Here is a 14,437-nt window from a genome sequence, read left to right on the forward strand (position 1 = left end):
GGGAGAAGAGGTTTTTACAATACTCCGAGAAGCACTGTGGTGCCCCCAGAGGTAGGTTCCGTTAACCCGAGAGCGGTGAGTTCCCAGAGTCCAAACTGGCATGCACTTCACTCGGCTTCTGCTGGCCCAGAGCAGGATGGCCTGGCCTGGAGGAAGTCCCTTGCGCAAAAAGGCGCGACGTGAACTTGGAAGGCGGATGCGTCCCTGAGGGGAAATGAACGCGAGGCAGTGAGGGGGTGGGAACTAGGTGGTGGTGGGAGAATGATGCCACGCCCAGAACTGGACTAGGATTCCCCGCGGGGGCCGGGCTTCCCGGCCCTTTCGTTTTGACCTCTTCCCACACCCTGGGACCGCGCAGGCGGCCAAGGAAAGTGTTGCCCAGCAATCGCAGCCGAAGCCTTCGGTTCCCGCCCCCCTGCGGCCGGACCTCCGCCTACTCCTACCGCGGCCGCCCCGCCCCGCCCCGCCCCCCGCCAGTCTCGGGTCTGGCGAGAGCTGTCGCAGTTCGGAGTCATGGAGGGTGTCGGTGGCAAGGAGGGCGGCCTGGGACGAGCCGTGTGCGTGGTGACCGGGGCCTCCCGTGGCTTCGGCCGCGCCTTGGCCCCGCTCCTGGCCCGGCTGTTGTCGCCCGGCTCTCTGATGGTCCTGAGCGCCCGCAACGACGAGGCCCTGCGGCAGCTGGAGGCCGAGCTGGCTGCCGAGCGGCCGGGCCTGCGCGTGGTGCGGGTGTCCGCCGACCTGGGCGTCAGAGACAGTTTGCAGCAGCTGCTCGGCGCCGTGCGCGAGCTTCCCAGGCCCGAGGGGTTGCAACGGGTGCTGCTCATCAACAATGCGGGTAAGACGCCCGCCGGCAGGGGCGGGCTCCCCAGGGGAGCCCTAGCAATAGTGCTTAATGCCCCTGCCTCTTCTCGCTCCTTCTCACTTTCCCGAACCGCAGGGAACTTTAAAGGTGACTGTTAGGAATCAGATAAGATGTCTAAAAATCCTGGTTGTTTCAGCAAGGTATGGAGGAAGACTCGGTACCATCGGTGCGGTTCAGGCTTACCCTCCCCACCCCTTCCCGTTTCAGGGCAAATTTTCCAAAATGCCTGTAGAACATTCCTGATCTTTTCCTTGTTCCGCGCCCTCTGGCGGAGGCCTGAGTCAGGGCATGAGGTCTTCCAGCAGAAGTAAATTACCAGTTTTTCCAAATGGCCGCCTGAGTTCTACCTCCAGGCCCAGAGCCGGGCATGCACCCTTTCAGTTTCCAGCTTGGGATGAGTGAACAACCCCAGGTGTGTCTGCAGAGCCGGAAAGAGGGAGAAGTCTTCAGAAGCACTAGGGAGATTCCTCTAGGTTTGGATGGGAGGGGGGTGTCTGGAGGAACTTGGAGAAGGCTGAGGAAAGAGAAAGACCCATCTGCACAGAGTGATTCCTATGGTCTGGTTTTCAGGCACTCTCGGGGACGTGTCCAAAGGCCTTGTGGACCTGGCCGACCCAGCTGAAGTGAACAACTACTGGGCTCTGAACTTGACCTCCATGCTCTGCCTGACTTCCAGCATCTTGAAGGCCTTTCCAGACAGTCCTGGCCTCATCAGGACTGTGGTTAACATCTCGTCCATCTGTGCTCTGCAGCCCTTTAAGGGCTGGGGACTATACTGTGCCGGGAAGGCAGCCCGAGACATGATGTTCCAGGTCCTAGCCACAGAGGAGCCTAGTGTAAGGGTGCTGAGCTATGCCCCAGGTAGGAGGGGCATTACCACCATCCCTGTCACCCAGAACTGGCTGGGTGGTTCCCCTCAGGGGTGGGCAAAGGGCCTAGTCCATCCCCTCCAAGAAAGAATCCACAGAGTATATTGTCCCTGAATCATTAACCATCACTCCTTAAGGGAAATACAGACTCCCAGCAAGTGAGAGGTGAGAGCTAGCCAGAATAGGGAGTAGAGTTGGGAGTTGGGAGTCGCCTGGACTGGGTGGAGGGGGCAGGGGGGGTGGGCAGAAAGTCTGAGAGACTAGAGTTTGAGAACAATTAGGGTTTGAATTTCAGGCCTGTACCACATTTCCTTATGTGAAACAGGGAAGATGCTACCTGTCTCACAGGGCATTTAGCAGAGGGCTACAGAGGAGTTGGAACAGGGAGAGAACCAGGGGAGTATAAAGGGCCTGATTATCAGCGTATATAGGGGCAGATCGGTCCTGTTTGCTGACTTGTTGGCTGTGGGAACAGAGTGGGGAGGGAGGAGACAGGGATGGAGGTTTTGAGCTTGAGAGAAGAGTACTTCATTAATAGAAATGAAAAAGGCAGGAGGAGGTGCTGGTTGGACAGGAGGTGATAAGCTTGCTGGTAGACATAGTGGTCTGGAGATACCATGTTCACTGGGCATTGGAATTTGTGAGTCTGGAACTCAATAGTGACAGAATGACCCTGACCCTTTTGGTGACCCCCTTTGGTGACACTAACCACCCTTGTCAGCCAGGATGAGGTATTGCCTGTGGCCAGACCTGACTCCACCACTCTCCATACACACAGCAGGGGCCCCTGCCTCAGCCATGTCACCTCAGCTCCTGCACTTCATGCCCTAGGTCCGCTGGACACAGACATGCAGCAGTTGGCCCGGGAGACCTCGATGGACCCAGACTTGCGAAAAAGGCTGCAGGAGCTGAAGACAAAAGGGGAGCTTGTGGATTGTACGGTGTCAGCCCAGAAACTGCTAAGCTTGCTGCAAAAGGACACATTCAAGTCTGGAGCCCACGTTGACTTCTACGATAAATAAGCCAATGCCCTTGGCTCCCTGGGGCTTTCTTCCCCCTCTTTCAGGCACACCCAGGAGCCCTATGCCTCCCCCACACCCTGCCACAGTGGTACTGCCAATCCTGCCTTACCCAGATAAGCACTCATGTCTACTGTCCTGCCCCCAGAACCAGCCAGCATGAGGGCCTTGGGTGGCCTGAGTCCTAGTTCTCAGGAGTGTGTTGACTGCCCTGAGTTAGGGGAAGCTTGGGGGAGAGAAGTTAGGGTTACTGGTGTTCTCTCTCCCCAGGAATAGAATTTTAGGGGTGGGAAAAGCAGCACAAGAAGCCGAAGCCTTGAAGAGAAAGAGTTGGGTCTCATGGCCAGTCCATGGCTGAGCTAATGTCAAATAGGAGGGTCCATGTTAGATTCCCAGCCTGCAGGGGAGGGAGGACGGTGCAAGTTTGGCACACAAGGATGCTCTGTGCTCATGGTAGCAGGACCTTGTGTTGAACTTCATGTCTTCATTCTCATGCCTCCTCCCTCCAGAACCTGCCATCTGTCCCCCAGATGGAGGGAAGAGGCTTCTGAGAGTTTATGTATGTGTAAAAAGCAGATACAGATAAAATGTGGATTGTCCTTTATTAATGCCTGCCTTCTCTGACACAGGGCCCATGACTGACTCCTGGTTTGCTGGGCTCAGGGGTGTTCCCTAGAGCAATTAACCCAAACTTGGGGAGTTGCCCTTATATCCAGGGGCATTGTCTTGGGAGTGTCTGCCTCTTGTCACTGAGCACTACCCAATGGCAAGCTCGGTTCAGAGATGGACATGCCCAGATGCCTGTTCCTCCATCATGCTTTTACCTATATCGACCCAGTCTTTACTACCCTTTCCTCATCTTGGACCTATTCAAAGAGTATTTAGGGTTCAGGGCCTGACTCCCAGCTTCCCTGGCCCTCTTGGATTCCCAATTCTACCCTTTGCCTACATGACAGTTTTCTGAATGGATCCCATCTCCTCAGGGTGCTGTCATGGCTCCTCCTGGTAGAGTCCATCTGGCCCATGGTCCCAATCTTCAGTGGGGTGGGCTTGGGACCAACATGCCTTTGGAGGAGGTGGGCAATATTTGAAGAGAGGGAAGCCCTAAGAAATTAGGTGTGTGACCAAACCCATCCTTCTGCCAGTCGGTGGATATAGGATGTGCAGCTGGGAGCTCCACAGTGGTGGCAGTCTAGAGCCAGCCAACCAGCCCCTCGCCCCTGGCCCATATTTAGGAGGAGAGCCCATGGTCCCTGCCAGCCAACTCCAGGACTCAGCCCTGCGACTTGATGGTGTAGGAGGGAGCTCTCTTTGTTCCTTTTCATGCACAGCAGAGGGCGCACTGAGGCAGTTCCTCCAAGAGAACCCTGAGTAGCTCATCTCCGGAGCCCAGGCTCTGGGCTGGAGCTGACAATGCCCTGCTAGTTTCCCTAGGAGGGATCTAGTGACTCATGCTCTTTCTCTGCCCAGCAGAACATTTGCCTTCACTGGAGTCAAAAGCACTGCATTCATATCCCTGTTTTGCCTTTTACCAGCTGGTAATCCAGGACAAATTGTTTCCCTGGTGTTTTGGTTTCCTAATCTGAAAAATGGTACCTCCCTCAAAGGGTCATTGTGAGCACTGAATGACCTAATGTTTGTAAATGGTCATCACAGTGCTAGCATCACAGTAGGTACCCATAGATTTGGATAGTATGTATTGCCTTTTAATCTCAAGGTCCGGATCAATCTGGAGCCCCACTTGGAGCCCACATGCCGTCCCCCTTGCTGACCTACAGCAAGAACTCACTGTTTTGGACCTCACTGGGGCTGGACTTCAGTCTGGACCACTTGTTCTGGACTCACCAGACCTATGGGAAAATGCATGACACTTGAAGTCAGGAACCCTTGGTCTCACTTCCCACTGTAACAGAGATGTGGGGTCCTGCACAGGGCCCTCCTCCCTCTGAGCTTCTCTTTCCTTAGAACAGATGAGCTCTAAGATTCCTTCCTGCAGGTGGGGCCAGGCCAGCCTGAGCTGCCCCTTCTGTCTGGTGAGGGTTGGGTGATCTCCTCACCTGGCCCCTTGCCCCTGTGGGGCTGTGAGACCCGTCAGCGCCAGCACAACCCTAGTGTAGTTGCCCCATCGGGATTGTTTCCCTCTCTTCCCACCAGGCTGGTTGGCCAGGACTTAGTGAGGAGTACCACATGTCCCCACGAGGTGGCGAGGCTCTCCCATGCCTGATACTTGTCCTCTTTGAGCCCAGGGATTTAAGAGCCTTGGAAACAACCCCCATCTCTCTTTCTCCCTGCACTCTAGGATTGAGAACTCTCAGGGCTCCCCAGGGAGCTGGGGTCACTCTCCCTGGCAGGCCTAAGTCCTCCTTGAGTCCTCACGGGCTCTGACTACAGGGATTTCCCAGACCTTGCTCCTTGACCCGGACTCAGCCTCCCCAGTTCTCCCACTGCTGGGGGAGGGAGACTGTCTTACCAGCCTCGGAGGGAGGGGGCAGCCATCTGTGTTCCCAGAGTGCATGGCCTGGCGTTGGCCACCACACGCACGAGCACATGCAAGCACACACACAATACATGTCTGCACATGCCCAGAGTCCAGCTGCAGGGTTGAGCAGGGCCTCAGATTAGCCAAAAACCAAACAAGATTTCCCTTTGTCTCTGGTGTGAACGAGCTGGGCAGATTTTGGTTTTGTGTTTAATACCCTGAGCTGGAGGCCAGCAGCTGGCCTGTGAGGGGCAGGGGAGGGGAATATTCCAGGCCCACCCAAAGGACATCCAGCACCTCTGTCCATGAATGTGACCAGCTGGGACTAGGCTGTTCAGGAGCATCCTCCCCAGCCCCCAATTCATGTTCTTCATCCCCTGAATACAGTGCAAACGGGTGCCTGAGTCCATTGTCAGCCAAGCCTGGAAGGACCTGGCTGCTCCCTCCCTCCCCACTCAGAACTACTCCCTGGGGACATGCTCCATCCTAACATCTGCCCACGTCTCACTTCAGGGAGATGGCCCTGGGATACTGCGTATGGCCTCCTTCACCCACAGTATCTCCCCACGAACGTGGCCTCTTATGCCAACATGCGTTTGCAGTAATTCTCACTCGTGTACATGGCCCTGTGTCCCGGGGTGCCCAGCTTGCTCTGTCACCATCGAGGTCCTGTGTGGTGACAGAGAGGTGGGTGAAGAGCACTTCCAGCCCCTGGAGTGGACACGTCACGGGGTGACACCTCTCCAGCTCCCACAGCGTCTCTCCTCTGGTGTTTAAAGGAGCGGCCACTAGGCAGTGGGCAAGGAAGGTAGCTGAGGGTGCACTCTGAGCCTCTGGGGCCGCCTGGGGGAGGGTTCAAGGGTGGCCCAGGAGTCATCCTTGCTCCTCTACCCTAGCCCTGAGCTTTTCTGCCTACAGGCTGAGAGGCAGGCTTGAGGGCTGGATGTTCCCTCAGACTTCTAATGTATAGCCCACCTCCTCACTCTCACCCTGGAATTTTTGTTACTTCCCAGCAAGACTCCCTTACCTTGCCTTTTGTCTCCCATTTCATCCATCATGTACTCTCCCTCAGCCCTAAGGGCACTTACTGTGAACTGGGAGAGTTCTGGACTTTTATTTTCAGGCAGAGGTTGGGGGAAAGGAGGGGGGAGAAAGGGAGGGAGAAAGAAGTTCCTTTTTTTCTTTGAGGGGATCCACTTCTCAGGCCCACCCCCCAGGTGACCCCAGAGGCTCAGCGCAAGTCCTCAGCTAATTAACCTGGAAGCTGCCTAGTGGTCTCTTAGCCCACTGGCCCATGTCCCCCATCCCCCACCCAGGGGCAAGGGAAGAGAGGACCCTGGCTCCCATTCCCAGACCTGGTGCCTCCTCTTGGAGCTGCAGGAGTCTATCTGGCCCATACTCTGGTTCAGGTCTTGGTCCCATTTCTTCAGAGGCTTTCCTGTCCCCACCCTGCCCTTCTAAACCCCAGCTTGACCCCAGGGATCCAAGGCCCAAGGCTCAAAAGGCTGTATATATTCCACAGACCTTACTCAGACCTAACCCACTGAAGCCCTGTTGAGAGAGGAATGAATGAATGAATGAACGAATGAGTAAAGAGAGCGAGCAAGTGAGCCAGTGAATGCTGGAGTGGCTCGCTGCCAGGTGTATAGTGAAGCATTTGAAGTAGCTCAGGTGTGATGATGGTGCCTGGGAGTTAGGTCTCTGCAGACAAACTCCCGTCAGCCCAGGTATCCCTACATGGGGGTTCAAACCCACCTTGAATTCCTCCCTGGAACCCCTAAAGGAAAGCCCAAAGTGTATATTATGGAAGTGGGTGGGACTGGCCTGTGTCAGAATCACCTGGGCAGTTAAAAAAAAAAAATCACTTTCTGGGTGCCTGGGTGGCTCAGTCAGTTAAGCATCTGACTCTTGATTTTGGCTCTCAGGTCATGATCTCACAGTTCATGAGTTTGAGTCTGACAGCACAGACCCTGCTTGGGATTCTCTCTCTCCCTGTCTTTCTGCCCCCTCCCGTTGGCATGTGCACGCTCTCTCTCAAGATAAATAAACTTAAAAAAATATATTAAAAAAATCACTTTCCCATTACCCTTCCTTCACCCCAGATTCCAATTCACTGGATCTAGGTGCGTCCCCACATGCACTAAAACATTGGAGAGTGAGCTGTGAAAAATAATTGATTCATTAATTTAAAAAGCGAGCTGTAAACCTTGCAAACCCAGGTGGTATTTGGCAGAGATCAAAGAAGGCAGCTGCTCAGAAAAGGGAAGTTTAGGGGACAGAGTCAGGGTTAGGGTGGGGGCTAGTCTGAAGTCAGAATTAAGGATATGGCCAGGGTCAGGGTCACTGTGAGTCCAGATTTAGGGTTAGCACAGAGCCATGGCTAGGTTCAGTCTGTGATGGGGGGTGGGAATACAGAAAGGGAGAAAATTTTGCAGTATTTTGGGAGGCAAAAGGGGTCTGCACTATTAGTGGTTAAAATATTAATTTGCATATAAATGATGAGTGTCAGGATGAGCTGGCTCATGAGGAAAAGAAGGCCATGCCTGAAGACCAAAGTTGAGAGGCCGTTTTCTTGGGCCCAGGATAGCCCCAGATCTGCCCACCCCGTTCCCCTGGGCAGGAGCCCTGTGCACAATGCAGGGACATCATCTGGGACAAAATGGGCTTTAAGAGTCCATCCTTGTGGCCAGCCTGGGTAGGACAGGAAGCAAAGTGAAGACGTTGAGAGGAGGCAAGTCTCCTCTCCTCACTGGAGCATCCAGGCCAAGACACAAAAACAGACACAAGGCACAGCGAGACTGAGGTAGGGTGAGCAGGACAGCAAGAGCAAGAGGGAACAACACAGGGAGGAAGACAGACAGAAAGATTTGAAAATATAGTAAAGGCAGATTCAGATGGAGGGAGAGAGTTTGAGAGAAGTCACACACTCACACACACGCATACACGCACTCACACACGCTCGGGCGTGTGCTCACGAAGCCACCCTGAGCCTTACTGGAAATAATCCCACATTCAACGCTGGGGCCTCAGCTGCACAGGCAGTGCCGAGCTGTTACCTTGCACATCTGTCAGCTCCAAATGTAGAAGCTGTCACAGGGGTGTGTGTGCATGTGTGTGTGTGTGTGTGTGTGAGAGAGAGAGAGAGAGAGAGAGAGCGGGAGAGAGAGAGAGAGAGAGAGAGCGAGCATGTGCGTGCCTGTTTCTCCCACAGAATTCTAAGCCCTTAGCCTGGCAGAGGGAGATCCCCAAGAGGCTCTCCAGAAGGTCCATACCCTAGGAAGCAGGCTGTGCTTCCTTCCCATCCTGCACAGGCAGAGGCCCAGGGGCTGCCCAGCTTTAGGAGATAGCCCACTGGACTTGGCTTCTGTGGCCGGCCTTGGCCACTCCCAGCCATGAGGTCCTGGGACATCGAAGAAGCTGGGTCTCCTCATTTGTCAAGTGGGCATGTCAAGTAGCCGAGCCCTCTGGATCCTAGAGGGGCAGAGATGAGCGCCTGGCTTCATGTGCACCAGTCACTCCTGGGACTTCAGGGATTCTTTTCAGCCTGCTTGTTTTAACCAGGAATTCCTTCTGTTGGCTGATTCCTGACTTCCAGGGATATACCCAGCACACGGGTTCCTCTGGGGACACCGAGGACATTGCCCTCCTCTGGCCTGCTCTTTTCCCAGCTGCTTTCCGTGCCAGACCCAAGGATGCGCCTTGAGCACTGACTCCGGCCTGAGAACCTCTGACCCGGAGCCTCCAGGAGCAGAGAGTGTTGGCACAAAGCCCAGGGACACAGGGATACTTAACCGTTTCTTGTGATGATCTTTGGGTAGAACCATGTGCTCTTTCTCTCTGGGGACACTTTCCAGGTTTTTGTCCCCCACTCCTTATGAGCCAGGAAGTTCTTTTTTGTATTTGCACTCTGCCCTGCTTTAATCCAAGCTTATCACAAAGGCATTTTACAGCACTGAGGAAGAGGCCCCAGAAACGATCCAGAAGGGAGGGCAGCCTTTTTACTCTGAGTCTGAGAAAACAGGGCCCATGGCCGGAGGGCGTAGCCCCTGGGCCTACCACAGTGCCATGCCCAGTCAGGGGGGCCTTCTCAGCCACACAGAACTGACACTTTGAATATATAGAGAGTACACAGCCCTGCCACTCATCCCACAGACTAGCAGACGTACGGTTGACCTGCCCCATCTAAGCCCACCCTGACCCCCGGGCCCATAGTCCCCTCTTTCCTCAGATCCACCATCCTTTCTGCCCAAAGGTTGGACAGAAGTTCTAGGTAGGCTGTGGGTGTTCATGTCGCTCAAGCAGGGGGTTCTGAGAGAAGAGATGAGGTCTAAACTCTTGTATGTGTGGCTCCAACCCTGTTTTTTCAGGAAGGCAAGAGGCCATTATGGGGAGTGTGTTCTCTCCTGGGGCCAGAGTCTGTGTGCACATATATGGATGTATATGAACCACACATGGGCCTGCTCTGGGCCCCAGCCACGTGTGCGTGTGACTGTTTGTCACCTTGGTGTTAATATTAGTCATACAGGTGCTGGAGCATTTGGCTTTGCTTATGCATGGAGGGGGGTTTGCATAATTGTGTGTGTACCTTTATGTAAGTGTTTTGATGTAAAAATTGCCAGATAACAGTGTGTACATGCCAATGTGGGTTTGTGTGTGTGACTGAATGCACATACCTATGACGAATGTGATGAATGGGATGAATGTGAATGTACCTGTAAACTACCGTGAGCGCACGTCCCCATTTATAGCTGAATAAACGGTGGGTTTGTATGTCGAAAGCATGTATGCGCACCATGGTGCGCATACATGTGATTATGTCTGGTTGTGGGTAACCACACATTGTGTCCCTGGGTTGCTCTCAGTTTATCCGTGGGTGCGCATGGGTACACACGCGAGTGGTAAGGGCGTTACCTTACCTCTCGAGAGCGAGATTTCACTGGCACAGGGATGCGTGCGCGTATCTGGGGGTGATTCTGACATGGTGTAGGCGGTCCTGGATAAAAGGGTGTGTTCGGGCCTGTGGCTGAGGGACAACAATTGTGTGTTGACAAACTCCAGCCACCCCTTAAGCCACGTCCAGTGAGAAGAAAATGTGTAAATGTGCTTGTTAAATACAAAACAGAAGAGCCACAAGAGGCCAGGTCCCCAAGTGGTAGGGGTGAATCTGCAAGTCTCTCTCCCTCTCCCTCCCTCGCTGGCTTCGCGCCCCTCCCCTGCGCTGGCTTCGCTCCCTCACACCTAAGCCCAGTGGTGTTTTGCAGTCTTTCAGCTGTTACCTCAGTCCCTCCTCGCCTCATTCCCGATTCACTCCGTTGCTATAGGTATGTTTGAAACCCCAGCGTGGTAGATTTTAATTAGTCTTCCTACAGATGGCCAATTAACATTCATTACTTTTGCCTTGAGCGATTAATTATGAGTTTGGATAGAAAAGGAGAGAAGAGGAGAGAAGATGGGCAGGTGAATGAAAGGAGAAAAGAGAAGGGGTTTGATTGGAGTCTGGGAGTTTTACACAGAGCAGGCTGCTGGGGGAGAGGGTGGGAAAGAGCTGTTTGAATCCCCTCACTCCCAGCGGCCTCCCGGCCTCCCTCGGCCCACAGCTGCTCCGGGCCCCTAATCGGCTTGGCTGGCCCAGCCCTCCAGGAAAATAGAGCTCACACCCTTGTCGGGGCGTCCCTAAGCCTTTGGTGTTCCCTGACCCCAGCCCCTTTCATAATACCAGCCCTCCCGTCTTTCGTGCCAGAGCTGGGTGGGAACTATGTCAGGAATCGTCTAAAATGCAGCACATGACCCAGAAGAGAGGCTCGGCTGGCAATCACTCTTTCCTAGAATTGTAGCAGCTCATTGTACAGATGAGGAAACTGAGGCTAGACAGGAAATGACCCCCAACCCATGCAACTCAGGAGGACAGGCCAGCTCTGTTGACCCCTGGCCCCATTCTCATTCCGCTGCAACCAGGGTGTTTATAAAGACTCTGTGCAACGTTAAACGCAACCATCTGGAACATACTTGCTCTCATCAGACAGAAGCGTTCTTCAAGGTTTCAAACGTAACTCACATCCTCCAGTGTGCACCCAACTGCCGAATGCTCGTATGGTTTCCCAGCTCATTAAAACACTCCCTGGATGATGTTGCCCGATTTAAGAGCTGTAGCTATGTTCCTAATCCTAAATTCACTCCAGGAATGGAGGATAGACTCCTAAATGTAAACACTGGTCTTTTGGGTGGTAGGATTACAAATGATTTTTGTGTTTCTCTTTAAAATCATTTGTACTTTTTACTTTCTCTAGTACAAATGTATTACTTGAACAATTTTAAGTGTATAAACTATGACTATGTGTTACTTGAAATTTTCCCAAAATCTATTTGTAGAAAGAAGAAAAAAGGAGTCCATGTTACTTTATGATCTTCTTAAAAAGACCATAAATATTATACACATAAATTTTGACACTGGTTATTGCTTGAGTTATCACCTACCTGGATTCAAGTTGCAATTCTGCCACCTGCTTAAACTGTGTCTCAGTTTCCTCATCTGCTAGGTCAAGTAAAAAAGAGTACCCATCTCACAGGGTCGAGAGGATCAAATTATGCACGGAAAGTCTTAGAACAGTGTGTTGTGACTAGAAAGAGCTCAACAAATATTAGCTATTATTAATAACAGTATGATTTTTAAACAATGATATCTGAGTAGTATGATTTTGAGAAGGGTTTTTTTTTTTTTTTGCTCTTTTTCCCTTTCTGTCTTTTGAAATTGTTCCCTAGTAAATGCACATTACCTTGGTAATAAGAAAGACAGAGAAGGAAGGAAGGATGGAAGGAAGGAAGGAAGGAAGCAAGGAAGGAAGGATAGATGTATTTAGTCTGCTCCAAGCAAATGTCGTTCTACTCTTTTAAATTTCTATTAAATTTGGGGGTACCTGGGTAGTCAGTCGGTTGAGTGTCCCACTCTTTTTTTTTTTTTTTTTTTTAATTTTTTTAACGTTTTATTTATTTTTGAGACAGAGAGAGACAGAGCATGAACGGGGGAGGGGCAGAGAGAGAGGGAGACACAGAATCGGAAGCAGGCTCCAGGCTCTGAGCCATCAGCCCAGAGCCTGACGCGGGGCTCGAACTCACGGACCGCGAGATCGTGACCTGAGCTGAAGTCGGACGCTTAACCGACTGAGCCACCCAGGCGCCCCGAGTGTCCCACTCTTGATTTCGTTCGGCTCAGGTCATGATCCCAGAGTCATGGAATCAAGCTCTGCATGGGGCTCCTCGCTGAGAGCGGAGCCTGCTTGGGATTGTCTCTCCCTCTGCCCCTCTCCCCTGCTTGTGCACTTTCTCTCTCTCTCTAAAATAAATAAAATGAAAAAAGTTAAAAATAAAATTAAATTTAAAATTCCTATTAAATTTCTACTGTCTTACTCATGCTGTAGTGAGTGCAGTTATATGGCCTATGTCCCCTGGAGATCTCACACCATGACAAATGTCCTTACCTGCAGGAAACACCTCCTTCTCCTTTCCTGGGTAGCTAAATCTTCCTTATCCTCACATCCCTGGCAGCCTCTCTCGGCCTGTCCCATTCCTTGCTCAAGCCTGGCTCCAGGGCCTCATTGGGTCTCCTTTGTTTGGGTCACTGTCGAGGTACCTGGTGAGTGGGAAAGGGAGCCCCCAGCCTTCCCCTCAAGGGCCCACCACATGTCTCTGCTGGTCAGCTCCCTTCCTCTGTCTCCCGGCACACTTCTTTGTACCCTTGTGACTTCAGCGTGCACGCACCCTGTGCCCAGGGCCTAGGCCCACGTTTAATTGCAACTTCCCTCTGCCTCTCTTATTTACATTTCTGAGGGTGAGCCCCTTTCTAGGTCACCGGCCAGGACGTGGACTGGCCCCCGTGCATTGCATTTCCATCCTTGATCTGATAAACCGTGGAGTGGTGGGGCACTGGGCAGAAGGTTCACACAGTACAAAATATGTCTGTTTGGGCCAGAGTTTCCTAAGATGGGGGTTTGCGTAGAACAAGAGAAGGTTGGCATCTTTGATACTGTGCTCCTGCCATGGGCTCCCAAAACACCTCCTGCCACCCACACAACACCGTTCACACTATAGCATCGATGTCTGCTTGCTTGTCCTGCTCCACCCAATATGCCCCATGCTAAGCTCCATGACAGGGGCAACCATGTTTGTCTCGCTCACTGCTTTGTCCTCAGCACCAAGTACGATTCTTGACGCCTAGTAAGTGCTCGGTAAATATCTGTTGAATATTGGAAAATACGCCGTATAATCACGCCATTCTGTATATTTATAAAGGTCTTCTAGAGATTCAAAAGGTGAACACATGTTATAGAATCATTTGTCAGCTTCAGACTTCTCTGGAGAGAATTGGCAGAGCCAGGTGATTTAGATTTAGAGTAGTCAGGGAAGCCTTCTGGAAGTAAAGCAAATTGCACTGAAGGAAGTGAGATGGGGCTTCCAGCGCAGCAAGAGAAAGCCTGGCTTAGCATGAGGCTCCGGCCTTTTTTGTTATTCACGTCTGAACTGCCAATCACAGTGTGGGCACTGAGGACATCAGGTCAGGGCCTGGAGCCAGGCTCCCAGGAAACAGGGAATGGGAGCAGCAAGACTGAGGCCTGAGCTGCAGGTGACATCAGGGTGGGAAGGGCAAAGCAAATCCACTGGTGCGACGGAGGGGACAAAGTCTGATCTCTGGAGAAAGAAGAGGATCTCCAGAAGCGCTGCCAGGCGGCTCATTAGGATAACGAGGGGCTTACGGAGAATCCTGGGCTCACTACCCCTGAGCACTAATGTGCTCATTAAAGGAGAGTTGGCTACCAGGTGCTGGGCTGGTGGGCCAGGATGCTGCTGCAGCGAGGGGCAGAGACGGGGGTCTCCCTCGATGAGGTGGGGGTGAGTGGGTGCGCGGCTTTGTGGGAGAAGCGTCTCTGTGCCTTTGCGGAGGCGGGAGAGAGGACAGCTGAAACCAGAGGCTCCCTGAGCGTCAGAGGAGTACTGGGAAACCAGACAAGGAGTGGGTGAAGGGAACCCCTTCTGACTCTCCTTTCTCTTTGGGGCCATGGAATGAGGCAAAAAGGAAGTGAGGGGGGCCTGAATTTCTGGTGCGGGAACCCAGGGCAGTGGCTGCCTTGTTCTTTTCGTGCCGTAGTCCCAGAGAGTCCTAGGCTCCTGCTCCATGCCTTTCCCGAGTTACATGAATGCAAGGGTTCTGCAAGTG

General features: G+C 52.7%; 1 protein-coding gene across 1 annotated transcript; it reads left to right on the forward strand.

Annotated features, from left to right (window-relative positions):
• Nucleotides 1–482: 482 nt before the first annotated feature.
• On the forward strand, nt 483–3,354 carry SPR (sepiapterin reductase). The gene is made up of 3 exons (XM_042932676.1): nt 483–835; nt 1,433–1,723; nt 2,563–3,354. The coding sequence occupies exons 1-3, from the start codon at nt 514–516 to the stop codon at nt 2,751–2,753; spliced, it is 804 nt and encodes a 267-aa protein (XP_042788610.1). The 5' UTR covers nt 483–513; the 3' UTR covers nt 2,754–3,354.
• The last annotated feature ends 11,083 nt before the right edge of the window (nt 3,355–14,437 follow it).

The sequence above is a fragment of the Panthera leo genome, chromosome A3 (genome assembly GCF_018350215.1).
Source record: "Panthera leo isolate Ple1 chromosome A3, P.leo_Ple1_pat1.1, whole genome shotgun sequence".
Lineage (NCBI taxonomy): Eukaryota > Metazoa > Chordata > Mammalia > Carnivora > Felidae > Panthera > Panthera leo.